General features: G+C 51.9%; 1 protein-coding gene across 4 annotated transcripts in view; it reads right to left on the bottom strand.

Moving 5' to 3' along the window:
- ACTN1 (actinin alpha 1) overlaps nt 1-15903 on the bottom strand; it is a 95520-nt gene that overhangs the window by 48558 nt on the left and 31059 nt on the right. The window contains exon 1 of one of the 4 annotated variants that reach the window (XM_047079448.1): nt 4178-4411. The exons of the other annotated variants lie outside the window; for them this stretch is intronic. Coding sequence (XP_046935404.1) covers nt 4178-4396 — 219 coding nt within the window. The 5' untranslated portion in view covers nt 4397-4411. Of the gene's footprint in view, nt 1-4177; nt 4412-15903 lie in introns of those variants that run through there. 4 annotated transcript variants of the gene reach the window in all.

The raw sequence follows: 15903 nt of genomic DNA, 5'->3' as shown, positions 1-15903 counted from the left end.
TAAACTGTGGTTTCCAAGCCCAGAGCTCAAGTAATTTCCACAAGAAACACGAAGGGTGGAGGTGTCTCAATTGCTGGTGAAGACGCATGAACAGACCTTGGTCTTGATGCTCAAGCTCCAACATTATGACCGAGGAGGACACCTGCCCCTTAGCAGTGCCCCAGGGGTCCAGCAAGGAGGAAAAAACAGCAGCCACAATGGAAGTCCATGGCTAGAGACCCAGGGCCCCTTGACCCCCAGTGCGGGGAGCAGTGCTATCCCAGCAGGGCTATGGTCCAGTCTCATTCAAACGAAGGGCAGAGGGCCATTTTATTGCCTTAGTCCCCGCCAGGCCAGGCCCCATTGGACCTTCCCCTTGCTCCAACTGCATCATCACTGGGTCCATCTTTAGCTCACAGCCTAAAGAGATAGAGGGAACCAGTGGGCTTTCTGTGGATGCACGCAGTTGCAGAAATGGGCTCGGGAAACATGCTTGGGGTGCCATGCTGGAAGTGCTCACAGGTTCCCTTTCCCATTTCACCCTCCTCCAGCCCTGCGGCAAGTTCTGAGGGCGCTGGACAGAGAGAGGGGGGCTAGCGGAGAACCTGGACCCTGTTCAACCTCTCACTGACCTTGAATTATCTACCCGTATCCCATCTGGATTACCCCATAGGCATGACGTGGAGGCTGAACCTTTAAAGTCCAGCGGCGTTCATAGCCTTGATCTTGGTGGGAGAAGGGAGTGCAAAACACGAGATGCTGAAGCACAGGAAGGTCACTCTACAGAGTGAGCATCTAAGAGCCTGGAAGGGTTCATTCTAAAGAAGACAATGCAACCACTTCTGGTCAGGTGGGCACCTTGGGCCAGTGACACAACAGGGCTCTGCCTCAAGGCACTCATCTGTAGAATGGGGGGTAATATGATGGGGGTAATAAGAGCATGGGGTTGGAGGGGCCAGTAAGACGATCTGTTCAAAACATTGAAAAGAGCCTGGAAGAGAGTGACTGCTTAATAATTACCTATCATTACTGCTACCACACTAATTAGAGTTATTGCAAGCTCCTGCTGCCCAACATATTTCACCAAAGAATGTGAGAGCTGGGAAAGACGCTAACATCACCCAAGTCAAAGCCTCACTTCACAATGGAGGACACACGACCAGAGAAGGCGAGTGGCTTTTCCCAGGCCACAAAGTTGGGTGTGTTCACAAACCAGCCAGCCTCCTGACTCCCCACCCCACACACTTTCTGTTCCACCAGGACATCGTAGATTTCAGATTCAGGTACAGATGGGCTGAATCTTGTGGAGTATCATTGAAAATGGGTCACTATGAAGTGAAAATACCAACTAGACAGGATCTGGATGACTCCGGTCAGCACTGGCACAGAGTCTGAGCTGACGAAACGTCAACAGAGCTGGCGTGGGGTGGGCAGCCTCTCCGGGGGCCGGGGGCAGTGTGGTAGAGAGAGGTGAGGGGAGCAGAGCCACAACACAGGCAGGTGACCACCAAGACATGGGAGAGCGTTCTGGATGGTGAGCGGATCAGAAACGCGTCTTTGCAGGGAACTCTGGGAACTGGGGCTCTTTGACCAGGAGGACAGAAGAGAGGGCTCAGAGGCCACCCCAAATAGCTGAAAGATCTTCCTGTGGATGAGCAAATCAGCTTGCTGGGTGCAGCCCCAGGCGGGACAAGGCAGAAGCAAAGAGCAAGCCTGACCTGCATCTAGTCCCAGCTCTGCCCCTGAGTGATCCTGAACAAGGGACGTCACTTCTCCCACCCTCAATCTCCACATCTGTAAAATGGGTATAAGAAGAGAACCCACCTTGAAGGATGGTGAGGATCAATACAGCAACACATGGCAACTGCTAAGTACAACCACGCACACATCAGGTTCAATGAATGGTGGCCACCGTTACTAGGTGGAGGACAGGAAGCTTCCGGGAAGGCTGGAGTTCAATGTAATAAACAGACCTAATGTTGGATGTACAGTGTGCTATCTGCCAAAGGTATGTGCTTGGTGAGGGTGCTAGGAAAGGATCCAAGTACCCCTGGAGGCCGTACTAAGTAAGGTCCCTTATAATTCTGATTCTTTGAGAGACCAAGGCAGTCCTTGTTCCCTTAGAGATATGTTTAAGGAGCTCAGTTACCAAGAGTCACACTTAAATGTCTAAACAGGGCTTCTCAGCCTCCGTACTATTGACATTTGGGGCTGGTGACTTCTTTGTTAGGGGTGGGGGACCTGTTCTATGCATCACAGGATGTTCAGCAACATCCCTAGCCCCTCCTGTGAGACTCCAGCAACATCTCCCCATGTCAAGTTGTGACAACCAAAACTCACCCCTAGCTGAGAACCTACAGGAGACAAACATACGCCCTAAATAATAAGATTAGCAGCTAACGTCGCCTAAGCACTTACTTCTGGGTATTGTACCCCCTTTAAATCCTGTATCTTCACAGCAACACTGTGAAGCAGGTGCTGTTATTCTTTGCCATTTTACAGATGAGGAAACTAAGGCTCAAGGAGGTTGAATGCATGAGCAAAAGGGGCAAATGTAAGAAAAGTAGGACCGGCTAGTCCTCACCGCCATGTACGCTCACGCATCTTTCTTAAAACACTGGCCCTCTTGGGGACAGCAACATGGGCACAGAGAAGAGGTTGCCAGGGTACAAGACGGCAGGTGACAACTGGAACCCAGCTTCAGTATGAGAGTGGGGGTGACGAGGGGACAGGAGCAGCCTCTGCCCCATTTCACATGGGAACATGGGCCCTCGGTTGCCAGCTCTCCAATGAAGGGGAGCTAGAAATCCGGCCCTTTTATATGAATCCCCTAGTTTTTAAATGCTCATACCATTTAAAAATAAGACATCCCACAAGCCCCCAAAAAGCTGTCACCAGGATAAGTCTGAATTCAGACTCATAGGGTCCCACGGCATCTGGCTGGCTTAGTCGATAGAGCATGCGACTCTTGACCTTGGGGTTGTGAGTTCAAGACCCATGTTGGATGTAGAGATTACTTAAAAATAAAATGTTTTTTTAAAAGTGGGGGGGGGGGGCTTTTAAAAGACTCAGGTCATGATCTTGCGGTCCGTGGGTTTGAGCCCTGCATCGGGCTCTGTGCTGACAGCTCAGAGCCTGGAGTCTGCTTGGGATTCTGTGTCTCCCTCTCTCTCTGCTCCTCCCCTGCTGGTGCTCTGTCTCTCTTTCTCAAAAATAAACATTAAAAAAATTTTTTTTGATAAAAAAAAAAGAAAAAGAAAAGACTCAGGGACTCTGGCTCCGCAGTGGGAAAACATGAAATCTCTGTAAGTCTCCTAACAACAGAAGCAGCACACGCAGGAACATCCAGTGTGTTGACCATAAGAACACAGCAGTGCTTATTAGCACAGTCCCCTTCTCACACCACAGCTGACACCAGCCATCTAGGGATCTGGCAGTAGAGGCTGACGGGACTTCCTGTCAGAGGTAGCAGGGGCTCCCCTCATTTGGGCCTGATCAAGGACTGATCCCTGTCACTAGGGATGACAATTAGATGTGCCACGCACACCGCCACACTTTGTGAACTGAAACAAAGGAACCAATGTTCATTTACTACATTTGCAAAAATCAGTTTCTGCTAATTCCCACCGCAGGGCGGGTACAGTGACGAGGCCTCAACACATCACAGTGGGCCGACTGGGTACAACCCCCGGGGAAAGAACTACAATGGGCTCATGCCCAGGGTGGAGGCACTATTCTGGGCAAACGACGCTGAAGACAGAAAAGACCACGCGTGTGAAAATGTTTTTGCCAGCATTACTGGAGAGGAAGAGATCAGAAATGGCCCCAAATTATATTAATAAAGTATCAGTAAAGTACATTATGATTCATCCACTCAGTGGAACACTATACAGCCAAAATGAGGGGTTCTGAAATCATAGACTATTATGGGAAAAAAAAAAAAAAAAAAACCTTAGATATAATTAACAAAAAGCGGGATACAGAACTGTGTGTGCTGCGGGTTTGAAACTACGTGAGGGATCACACAAGCAGGAAAAGCACCTGAAACAAAACACATCCGAACGTGCACAGTGCTGGCACTCAAGTAACTAATGTCCGTGACTTTGTCTGCTTCCCTTGTCCAGGCGTCCGCAAACGTCGCTGGTTGTTAACGATCTGCTTCCCCCTGCTAGCACTTTCCTTTCTGATGTTTACTCACCTCTGTGCACAATCCAGGCCGTCCACTCTTGGCTGACCTCACCAGAGAAGCCTCCGTTGACAAAGGTGCCTTTTCTACTGGTGGCGCAACAGAGTAAACAAGATAACCCACCTGCAGCCAAATAAGGCTGGCGTGGCGGCGGTGGGGGGAGAGCAGCGCCGCCTCACTGAGCCACCAGGGCCCAGGCTCACGTGCTGACCACGCCTCTCCCAGGCACATCCTCCTGCTCTCCTGGGATCATTCTGGGGGAGCTATTGTTCAGAGGACAGGGGTCAGGAAACCTGGTCAGCCAGGTGTGCGTGCCATCCCGGATAAGTCACCTCCACCCTTTATGTGACCCCAAATAAGTCCCTCACACCTTGCAGGCTGGAATCCAGCAACTTTCCCCAGCATAACATGCCTAATTAAAAGACAGAAGCACAGGGGCACCTGGGTGGCTTGGTCAGTTAAGCGTCCGACTTCAGCTCAGGTCATGATCTCACGGCTTGTGAGTTCGAGCCCTGCGTCGGGCTCTGTGCTGACAGCTCAGAGCCTGGAGCCTGTTTTGGATTCTGTCTCTGTCTCTCTCTCTCTCTGTCCCTCCCCAGCTTGTGCTCTGTCTCTCGTTCTCTCTCTGTCTCTCTCTCTCTATATATAAACATTTTAAAAAATTAAAAATAAAAATAGGGGCGCATGGGTGGCTCAGTCGGTTAAGCGGCCGACTTCAGATCAGGTCATGATCTCGCGGTCCGTGAGTTCCAGCCCCACGTCGGGCTCTGTGCGGACAGCTCAGAGCCTGGAGCCTGTTTCAGATTCTGTGTCTCCCTCTCTCTCTGCCCCTCCCCCGTTCATGCTCTGTCTCTCTCTGTCTCAAAAATAAATAAACGTTAAAAAAATTTTTTTAATTTAAAAATAAAAATAAAAAAATAAAAGCAGCACAAATGGGAGCTACACTGTGATGTATAGACAGCATAATGTATAGAATTATCAAGAATCGCTATTTGACACCTGAAACTAATGGAATGCTGTGTGTCAACTAGACTTCAATTAAACAATAAAAGACAGCACAGCCAAATAGAGCACCAGGGACAATCTTTTGTTCCTGTGTAGGGCTGATTCTGATGGGCGGGCTCCACTGCTTATCAAAAGAGGCCAATAAATTCCATAGGGATAGTCTCATCTCAAAGGACTCAAAGTATGATCAGTGTTTCCGTCTCAAGACCGCGAGCTCCTACCCTCACAAGCAGATACTGTCAGTAGTTTACAGGATCATCCACAAAGGCTTTATGCCAGAGTATCCCTGGAAGGACACACAAGGACCTGCAACAGTGGCTCCCTCCAGGGAAGGGATCTGGGGCCTCCTGGCTGAGGAGGGAAGGACATTTGCTTTTCACAGAATACCCTTTTGTTTCTTTTGAATTTTATACCATACACAGTCATTACCTATTTAAAAAAAAAAAAAGAGCTCTGCAAATATTAGAAAAGTGTGCCTAGGGGAGGTGGCGCCTGGGTGGCTCAGCCGGTTGAGCATCCGACTTCAATTCAGGTCATGATCTTAACAGTTCGTGAGTTCCAGCCCTGCGTCAGGCTCCGTGCTGACAGCTCAGGGCCTGGAGCCTGCTTCGGATTCTGTGTCTCCCTCTCTCTCTGCCCCTCCCCTGCTCATGCTCTATCTCTCTCTGTCTCTCAAAAATAAATAAATGCTAAAAAAAAAATAATAATAATTTTTTTTTAAAAAGTCTGGCTGCGGGGCGCCGGGGTGGCTCAGTCGGTTAAGCGGCCGACTTCGGCTCATGTCATGATCTCTCAGTCCGTGAGTTCGAGCCCCGCGTCGGGCTCTGTGCTGACAGCTCGGAGCCTGGAGCCTGTTTTGGATTCTGTGTCTCCCTCTCTCTGACCCTCCCCCGTTCATGCTCTGTGTCTCTCTCTGTCTCAAAAATAAATAAACGTTAAAAATAAAAAATTAAAAAAAAAAAAGTCTGCCTGAAAACATGTACATTTATCTAAGTCAGACCTCTGGGGTAGGATATAGGGAACTTCCCATTTCTCTGGGAATTTTTTTTTTTTTTTTTTGTCGGGGAGAGGGATCAGTGCTCATGTATTATCGGGGGGGGGGGGGGCGGGGGGGAGGGAAACACAGAAATTTCCAAAACGAAAAAGAACAATAAAAAAGATAAAAAAAAAAAGGAAAAGAGTATCCCATCTACTTAAAAGAATGAGCAAGACAATCAAATATTACATAGAGAAAGGGATGTGAAAAACTTTCAAGTGCTTCATCAGGGTCCACTATTACCAAGAAAGTCATCGTCAGGGGCGAAGACGAGGATAAACCATCCACCCCGATAGTCAGTACCCGTTAACTGTGGAGGAAGATGAAGGGCAAAACGCCCCTGGCCAAGTGGCCCCAGAAAACCCCCCATCTAGGATCTAAGCGTCTTAAAGACGGAACATGGCTTCTCCTTCTCCTTCTCCATCCCCCTCCCTGCAGAACAACCAGGAACCTGATCTAGGCTCTAAGTAAAACGTCAGGTCTTCAACCCCGAGACCCCCACCCCCCTGCCCCGCAGGTGCCCAGATGCCAGCCAGGGTCCACCTCTCCTCTGCCGCCGCTGGCCGCAGTGGGAGAGCGTCAGGCCAGGACCCCCCTGAAAGGGCCAGGCCAGCACGCGTGCACAGGGCTCAGTTCTCTGCAGCAGCTGCCGGCACAGCCAGGGTACCTTCTCTCCCTCGGGCCACCCTGGAGACCCTCTGGTCCCCACACGCTGCCAGTGCGCCAGGGCGTGGGCACTGGTCGGTGTTTCTAGGCGAAGAGCTGCCCGGAAGTGATCTCAGATGCCCGCTGTTCTGGTAACATAAACAGGAGTATCTGGTTAACTGATCAAGGGCACGCTGCCAGCCTTTCAAAGCAAGCTGTCAGCTGGCTCGCTCAAAGATGAAAAGCAGAGTCTTCAAGAACATCTCCACCCAGATCTATTTACTTTCTCCCCACCTGGGAGTGGTTGCTGACGAAGTTGAGAACCACCAGGCAGTTTCCTCTGTTTGGAAAGGGTACCTTTAATAGCTTGGCCCCCCCACCCCCCACCCCAGGTCATGTAAGTGCTGGGGTCCTGGAAACTCAGAGCGGCGGGGACATCCAAGGGAGCTAGCTAGACTTTGGAACTGGGCGGAGCTGGTTCACCTCTCACTAGCTCTCTTTGGACAGGATTCTCAGTCTCAGCCTCAAGATGCCCACCTGTAAAATGGGAATAACAAGACCTACACAGCCCAGCATCAGAAAGGACCAAATTATATCTCACATGCTCAATTAAAGACATCCTGGTGCTGTGTTCACAGCAGGCACTTAAAAAAATGTTTAATCTAGAGGCAAACCATAAGAAACTCTTAAATACAGAGAACAAACTGAGGGTTGCTGGGGCGTAGGGGGTAGGGAATGGGCTAGATGGGGGATGGGCATTAAAGAGGGCACTTGTTAGGATGGGCACTGGGTGTTAAATGCAAGTGATGAATCACTAAATTCTACTCCTGAAACCATTTTTACCCTATATGTTAACTAACTTGGATTTAAATACAATTAAAAAAAAAATCTTCATCCAGCTGGCCTCTGTCACTTGCTGGCAACGTGACTTTAATTAACCTGTCGAGGCCTCAGTCGCTTCACCTGACAAATGGGGACACATAATATCCCTACTTTGCAGATTGTTGTCAAAATGAGGGCAATGGAAGCAAAACAGAACAGAGCCAGAGCCCAGAAATGTCCGCGGTCACACGGCTCTCACTTCCCATCCCTTTCTGTTTAATCAAGGTTAATCATTCACAGAGCTCCACAGGCCGAAGGAAAGAGGTCCTGTTATTTATTTCACCACTGACGGGGAAACCTCGAGACCAGCCTCCCAGCCGGAGTGGGGAGACTAGAGAGGGGAGCAGGAACCTATCTGTTTCCTGGTTTATGTCCACCTGCAGCCCAGGTCCGGAGACAAAAGGGTCACCACGGAGTAAGGGGGCCACATGGCTCATCCTGCAAAGTGGTTTGACCTAATGAACACGCCCTGGTTAGAGAGCCCAGGCACCCCCTTCCTGACAAGGACCCCAGAAAGTAGATCGTGGCCTGGATAGCTCAGCACCTTTCCGCCAGTGTGGATGGAACCTGCAGGCTCCTGAGATAATCTGGAGCCGTTTTAAAAGTCAGGTGGTGGGGCACCTGGGTGGCTCGGTAGGTTAAGTGTCCGACTTCGGCTCAGGTCATGATCCGGCGGTTCGTGGGTTTGAGCCCCGCATTGGGCTCTGTGCTGACAGCCCAGAGCCTGAAGCCTGTTTCAAATTCTGTGTCTCCGTCTCTCTCTGCCCCTCCCCCACTTGTGTTCTGTCTCTCTCAAAAATGAATAAACATTTCAAAAAAAAAAAAAGTCAGGTGGCACATGATCTCAGTGAAGCAGCAAGGACCGTCCTCTTAGCTCGTAGCCAGTAAGAGTCGGCTGCCCCCGCCAATCTACCACCTCCACAGCCTGGCCTGGCTTCTTCCAGAGACCAAACGACGACCATCTAGCCATCAGCAGGCTCTGTCAACTATGGCCTTTGTAAGCCGGATTCACTGAGTCTCAGTTTCCACATCAGTAAGACAAAGACACATCTGAGTGTCTCTTCTACTTGGTTGTTGTGAGGGAGTGTTGTGTGAGCTACTGCAATGGTCTTAGCCCGGTGCTGGACACAGATGAAGTGCTCACTAAATGTTGAAATCCACAGAAAGCAGAGTACTGGTTGCTTAGGGCTGGAAGCAGGGGAGAAAGGGGGTGCAGCTAAGGGGCACGGGGTCTCTTTTTGAGGTGATGAAAATGTTCTCAAACGAACAGTGGTGCTGGTTGCAAAGCTATGAATATGCTAACAACCATTCAACCATACCCTCCAAATGGGTGAACCGTATGTAAATTATATCTCAAAAAAGTTATAAATAAAATAAAATAAAAAAATAAAAAAATAAAAAATAAAATAAAATAAAATAAAATATCCAGACCCCACTAAGCCTTTTACCAAGATGTTGTTGTTGTTCTTTACCCATTAGTCCCACTGGCAAGAAACCAGCCAAAAAGGCAGGCTCTGGACCATCCCCCTCTCCAGGCACTGAGGTCACTGATGGGACTACCCAGCTACTGACAGTGGCCCAAAAGCAAGCGAGGATGAAGATTCCAAGGTGAGAGGGGCTGCTCTCATCTTTGGCCACATGGAGCACTTGAGCCAGGCCTGAACTGTGAGCCTGAGGTACCACTGGCCTTGACCAAGCCTCCCCAAGGAGGAACTACTCTGAAGGGCAGGTCACAGCCCGGGGCATCTCCTCCTTCGGGCCACACTTCACACCAGTCCACAGCAGGGCGACACCGTGCTCTGGAGGCCACCGTGAGAACAACCTAACCTGCCCCCACCACTGCCCCTGGGCTTGGTCCCGCCTGTAACACCTCCCCCATGTCTGGAGTCCAACGTCTGGAGCCCTTGCAGGTCTGATAACGCACAGGCCTCGGCAGGTCATAGCTCACAGAAGTAGCCCACGCATTCCTTTCCCAAAGAAGGAAAAGCCACCCAAAAGTGAGGTCATTTGGTTTTTCTGGCTCAGATGTTGACAGCTATGGGCCACTCGGTTCCACAGAAAACTTCAAAGTTTCTGACAAAGGATTTGGCCCAGCCTGGCATTCAGAAAATATGGGGATCTGTGGTCTGACTGAGTGGACCCTAACTGGACTCCTCTGCGTAGCTGAGGGGTGACCCCTCGACTTCATATCTCAGAGCCTCGATCTGTGAAAGCACGCTCAGCAGAAATGGTCCTGCAAGAGGAAGGAAGCAAACTGTCTTCGAAATGGTCAGCTGGCCAAAAGGTCACCTCAGTGCCTGGAGTGTTCCTGAGTCTGGGCCAGCAGGATCTAGCAGGCACTGTGCCCCAGCTCCTCCCGGCCCCAGACTCCTTGACCCAGTCAAGGGCACATGACCAATAGGACCCCAGACTTAAGCCAATGCCACAGTGTTACCCACCTCCCTCCTCAGGACCTGCCACCCAGCAGCCACAGGACCTCACACCAAACACAGGTAGAAACATGGCCTCCCAAGGGAAAGCTCAACGCTCCGGGGAAATCCAGAGCCCTCAGGAAGGCAGAGACACCCCGAGAAGAAAGCAGGGTTGGGGGCACAAGCTCAGAGCCCCACAAGTATGGAAGTGTGACAAGCCACAAGGAATCACCCCAGTGACTGGTGACCTGGCAGGCGGGGTGGAGCACAGACTTCCTAAGAGGCATCAACAGACCGTGTCTATACCCTGCCACTCCCTGTGACAGAAGACCTCCATAATTCTCATCCATGACAGCAATTACCCTCTGCCTAAGAGGAAGTTTCTGGTTCCTGAAGCACTGAATGGAGGAAGGGAACAAGAGGCGTGGCACTTTGAGTTCCTCCTGAGTTGCATATAAAACAATAATTTATCTCTCTACACTGAACAGACTGGTAAGCAGTTAGGATGTCACTGGGGTGGAGGGACCCAGGAGCCCTCACGCCCTGCTGGAGGGCACACTGCAGCCATTCTAGAGCTCAGTCCAGCACTGTATTGTGAAATAGGATGTGCACCTACCCCACTACCCACAATTCCTGCCAGGAAATCTGTCCCCCTCCAAGAAATCCTCCCGTGGGGAACGCTGGGTATGTAGGAGAATGTTCATCATTCCATTAGCTGTGCTGGCAGGGGAGGGGTCGGGGACGATTTCCGTGTTCATTGTAGGAAGACCGTGGGGTAAAAATGTGACTCATGTGACCTTGCACAGACCTGCAATGACAGTGGGCCACGAGCCGAGGGCCTAATTAAGTCCGTTCTCTTTACTTGAAGTCCAAGAAAATAGTTTCTTCTCCCCAAACCCAAACACAGATCAGCACATCATAAAGCAACACAGAAATCCCAAAACCCCTTTATTAAGGGGCCAAAGACAACACGTGAGCCAAGGAAAACCCCACCCAGGCCCAGACTGTGTGGCCTACTGCCGTCACTGTCCCCGCAGCCTGTCCACTAGACCCGTCAGAAGTGTGGGAACCGGCAGCCAGCACAGCAGGCCTGTTGGCCAGGTAGCCAGCCAACAAGTCAGCGTGGCCAGCCCGGCTCGAGGGACAGGGCAGCCAGGGGTTCAGCAGCAGGAAGCAGGAAGCAGGAGGCTGGGGAACAGGAATGTGTCTGCAGAGAAGTCCACATTTCCAGAAGGGTGAGAAAGGGCCGCTGCAGGTAGATCTGACCAGGACCCTCCAACTCTGCTGGGACAGGGCAGGACACGGGGGCTTCTGAGTGAATGTATTCAGAGCCTTCCTTGAAGCTGTGAGATCCACAACCCTCTGTCCCCCAGCACAGGACTTACCCTCAGAAACTGTGCAATGGGAGAAAAAAGCTGCAGGGAGCAGGGACAGCCAGTGGGCACCACAGCTGCCCCCAAACCTCGGTCCAGAGAAAAACAGTGTCCAGCCCTCACGATGGGGGCCATGAAGCAAAGTGGACCTCTGGTCCAGAGGGGAGGAGAGAGGGAAGGAGATCAAAGATGTGGCTATTATTATCACTCAGAGAGGCATTTACCACCTCAGCAAATCTGCTCAACAATCCTATGCTAGAGGAGGAGACTGACGGTCAGAGGGGTTACACAACCTTCCCTGAGACACAGCTAGGCAGAGGCAGAACTGATATTTGAACCGGGGTCTATAGGACACCCAAGCCTGAGCCCTGTCCACTATGCTGGTGCTGAGGCTTCCAGGCAAGCCTTCTACCTTCAGAGTGGCAAGTAATGAGGGATCTGACAGCACCACCTGCCCCCACCACCCAGCTTTGCCCACCATCCTGCACCAGTCCCGGGACTGCTCAGAGCCACTCGGGGACCTGTGCAGCTGTCCTTAGGCAGTCCCTGGGCCTGGATCAGGGAGGTAGCTAAAGGGCAGCCCAGGACACCAGGCTAAGAATCACCACCTCCACCCCCCCCACCCCCCCAGTGCTCATCCAGCCAGAGAGAAGGTCCTGGACCTGGTGGCTCCCAAGGGATGCAGAATGGGCTGGGCAAGTTTTTCTCAGTTTTAGGGAGGTGCAAAGAGGTTTGAACTCCCGTCTCTTTTGGCTTTCTGAACACAAAGCCCATTGAGAGAGACCAGGAACATAATTAAAAGGACAGCCAAGGCGGGGGTGTGTATGCCAGAGTGTGGGCAACTGGCTTGTTGGGGCTTGGACTGGCCTAATGTCAGCAGCCTCCCCTACAGCGGTCCACTGTGGGTGCTCCTGACTCGCGCAGGCTCTAGGATCCCCTGGCCTGTGAGCCGGGAGCCAGATTCGCATGGGGGTCACACGATGAGCTCCTAATTCAAGGAGGCTTTAGTCTGCCGGGGATGCCAAATGTTAATCAAAAAGTCGTATCAATGGGGGCACCTGGGTGGCTCAGTCGGTTAAGCATCTGACTTTGGCTCAGGTCATGATCTCACAGTTCACAAGTTCAAGCCCCGGGTCGGGCTCTGTGCTGACAGCTCAGAGCCTGGAACCTGCTTCAGATTCTAACTCCCTCTTTCTCTGCCCCTCCCCAGCTCGTGCACTCTCTCTCTCTCAAAAATAAACATTAAAAAAAAAAAAAAGCAACCTCGTATCAATGACTGTATATTTGCAAACTGAGTTTAAAGGCATACGGGAAAAGTTTCAGAAGGTGTAAGGCTAAAACAGGGCCCTAACCCGGTCGTGCGTATGTGTGTGTGAGCAGGTGTGTGTACCCACACCCAACTGCTGCCCTGAGGAAGTCAGTGAACTTTTAAAGCCGAGGAATTTTAACTAGATGAAAAGACTGTAAATGTGAAGAGAGATCATATAATTTATCGTCCAAACCAGGGCACTTAAAAACAAAAGGAGGGGCTATTAATAATTACATCAGGGTAACAGGTGCAAACCAAGACATATGGTGGCCCTACGCACATGTGTGGGGTCGGGCATGGTCGGGAGGGTGATGCCGCCCAAGCAGAGGAAATCAAAGGGCAAAGTCCTCAGGGATGACACCGGCTCAAACCACTAGAAAATGGCCATGGGGCTGGTGCAGGAGGAGGGGAGAGGAAGGCCAGAGGCTGGAGGTCAGCAGGCCGCAGGGGCCTGACGCTCGTGCATGATGTTAGGATGGTTTCTCCTGAGAACAATGGAAGCCACTGGAGAGCCCTGTTTGATTTCAGCCAAGGGTCGGGGGTGAGAATGAGGTGGGTCCAGGAATCAGGTGTTGGTTTACAAATACTACGCCCGCACCTTGGAAAGAGACTCCTAGTTTTGGCGTGAACAACAGATCAGAGGCGGACAAGAATGTCAGCAGACACCAATCAGGAGACCATACGAATGTCCAGGCAAGAGATAAAGGTGACTTGGGGTGGGGCGTGGGGAGGGTGAAGACAGAGAAGCAGGCGGACAAGTACACTTGGGGGTTAGGGACCTCACCGCCAGATTTTGCACCTGAGCCAAAAGATGCATGGATGGATGGAAGGGCGAAGATGTCATCCACTAAAGCCCAGCTCTCCACCACACTCCCCTGCCCACCCAGACACCGCAAGCCGCTCACCACGGCTACAAAAGAGGGTCCACAGCCCTCAGCCGGACAGTCTAAGTTGAAGGTCAGAATGGAAGGATCTGAGAGAGCAGAACGCCCTCCCAAGCCCACTGTCGAGGGCTCTGTCAGTAGCAGCACAATTCAATCCTCCCAACCTCCCTATGAGGTAGGTAGCATCATTAATCCCATTTTACAAATGAGAAAGCTCACAAAGTCATTCAAGGTCACATCGAACAGTACACAGAGGAGCCAGAATTCAGGCTGCAGAGCCCCTGCTTCTAACCACAAGCTCAGTCAGCCTGGACCTCCGCTCCCTCGACTCCCCTGCCAGCCCAGCAACAGGCCACGTGCACAAGCCCAGAGTGAGGCTCCTCCCCTCTCACTGCCCCCCACCCCCAGCCCACCTCTCCCCAACCCAGGCAGATCACCCTCCTGGAGTGGGCCCAGCACAGGCAGTGCCTGAAGCTCCCAGCTAGAGGTGATCTTACTATGTGGTCAGGACGGACAACCTTGGCCTTAGAACAGCCTGAAGGGAACAAGTCCAGGGCCTCCCTCTCCCCTGGAAGCCTCTGCATCAAAACCCAGAGAAAATCAGGCTGAAATCATTAAGAGCCTCTAAAGAGGAAACTGGAAACTGGGGGGAACGCCAAGGACCTAAACTGGTCTTCCTTTAACGGACCAAGCCAGCCTGGGGAATAAGGAAGCAGGAGAGGCCGTGTAGCCCTTGTACCTTGCGTGGCTGGCTGACCCCGGCAATACCACTCCTCACTTCCTGCACACTTTGCTTCCACCATCTGAGCCGGGGGGCCGGCCCTGCCTGTGCTTCTAGAAGTCTTTCTGGACAGAACTGTAATGGGGGAAGGGCAGGAGAAATGGTCACTACCTACCCTCAGGAGTTCCAGGATTCCCCCAATGTCCCTGAGAAGGTGTTTGAGCCCAGTCCACCTGGCCCGTGCCGCCTCCCCACCCTCCTTCTATCTGTGGATCCCAGTGGCCCTGGGACAAAGCCCATGGCTCACCCTGCTCACGTGGGCCCTGGCTTTCAGAAGGCACATCTGGGGAAGCGTCCTGGTGGGTGCCCCCCCACCCCACCACCTGTGCACCATGGCTGGTCTCTGCAGGCCTCCCTCGAGGGGCAGAAGGATGCCCCTGTTCCCCCTCTGCCACCACTGGGGCATATTACTCACCTCCTTCCTGTCACCCCACCTCTCTTCATCCCCCACCTTTTCCATGCCTTAGTAGAATGTTTGCAGACACAATGGACACAGGCACTGGAAGATCTGAGTTCTGATTCTGTTCCACCACAAGGGAGCGCAGGGCCTCGGGTCTGCCCCTTAAACCTCACACTCTCACTTCAAAGTCTCCCACTTTATGTGGGGCCATACCTGCCTCCCAGCTGCCCTAACGGGCTCTTGTTAAATCAGATGATACCACCACTGGGAGAGGACTCTGAGAGCAGCAAATGTGAGTTTCCCAAATTGACCTAATTATAAAACATGCTGAAAATGCAGATTCCACCCCAACAACGGGCACTCTGGTTCCCGAGTTCTGGGTGGGACCCATGAATCAGAATTTTAACAAGTAACAAGCACTCCAAGTGAATCCTATAATCGAGCAAGTTTGGGCAACTCTCGGCTGGAGAAACATGGAGGAAGTCTCTATCACCTCCCCTCCCGTGTAGAGAAGGACAAGAGGAGTTTGCGGAAAGCCCTCCTTGGCTTTGTGCACACATAAAATCACCACCCTGCCCACACTCGGGGAGCCCACCAGGCACAGGACACTAACCTGGGTGGTTTACATCCCTCATCCCATTTAGTCCTGGCAATGACCCTACAGGATAGATTGAAAAAGAAGCCAAGGCTCAGAGTAAGGACCTGCTCAAGGTCACAAGACTAAGACGGCAGAGGGCTTCTCTTCACCCCAGAAGTGCCAACACCGAAGCTGAGTCTGCTCAACACCCTGTGGCCCCCACAAGATGGACTCTCCTGCGGGCAAGGGGGGCAGGGGAGGAGGGGTTAGAAAGGAGACAGCTGCAGGCAGGACTGCCCCCCTCCCCTCCTCCGAGCCTGGACGTGACCGGTGCGTGGCTGGTCCCCACCACTCTATCCTGCAGGAGAAAGGGGGGCTCCACTGCCTGGACGTGGAGGCTGCTATTTCCTGTCCCCAAATAGGAGGGAGACAGGG

The sequence above is a fragment of the Lynx rufus genome, unplaced genomic scaffold (genome assembly GCF_022079265.1).
Source record: "Lynx rufus isolate CCGP_SWC_20201006 ecotype Redwood Valley unplaced genomic scaffold, mLynRuf1.p SCAF_17, whole genome shotgun sequence".
In the NCBI taxonomy this organism is placed as follows: Eukaryota; Metazoa; Chordata; class Mammalia; order Carnivora; family Felidae; genus Lynx; species Lynx rufus.
Note: the sequence above shows the minus strand (reverse complement) of the source record. Positions and strands in the feature narration are given on the sequence as shown.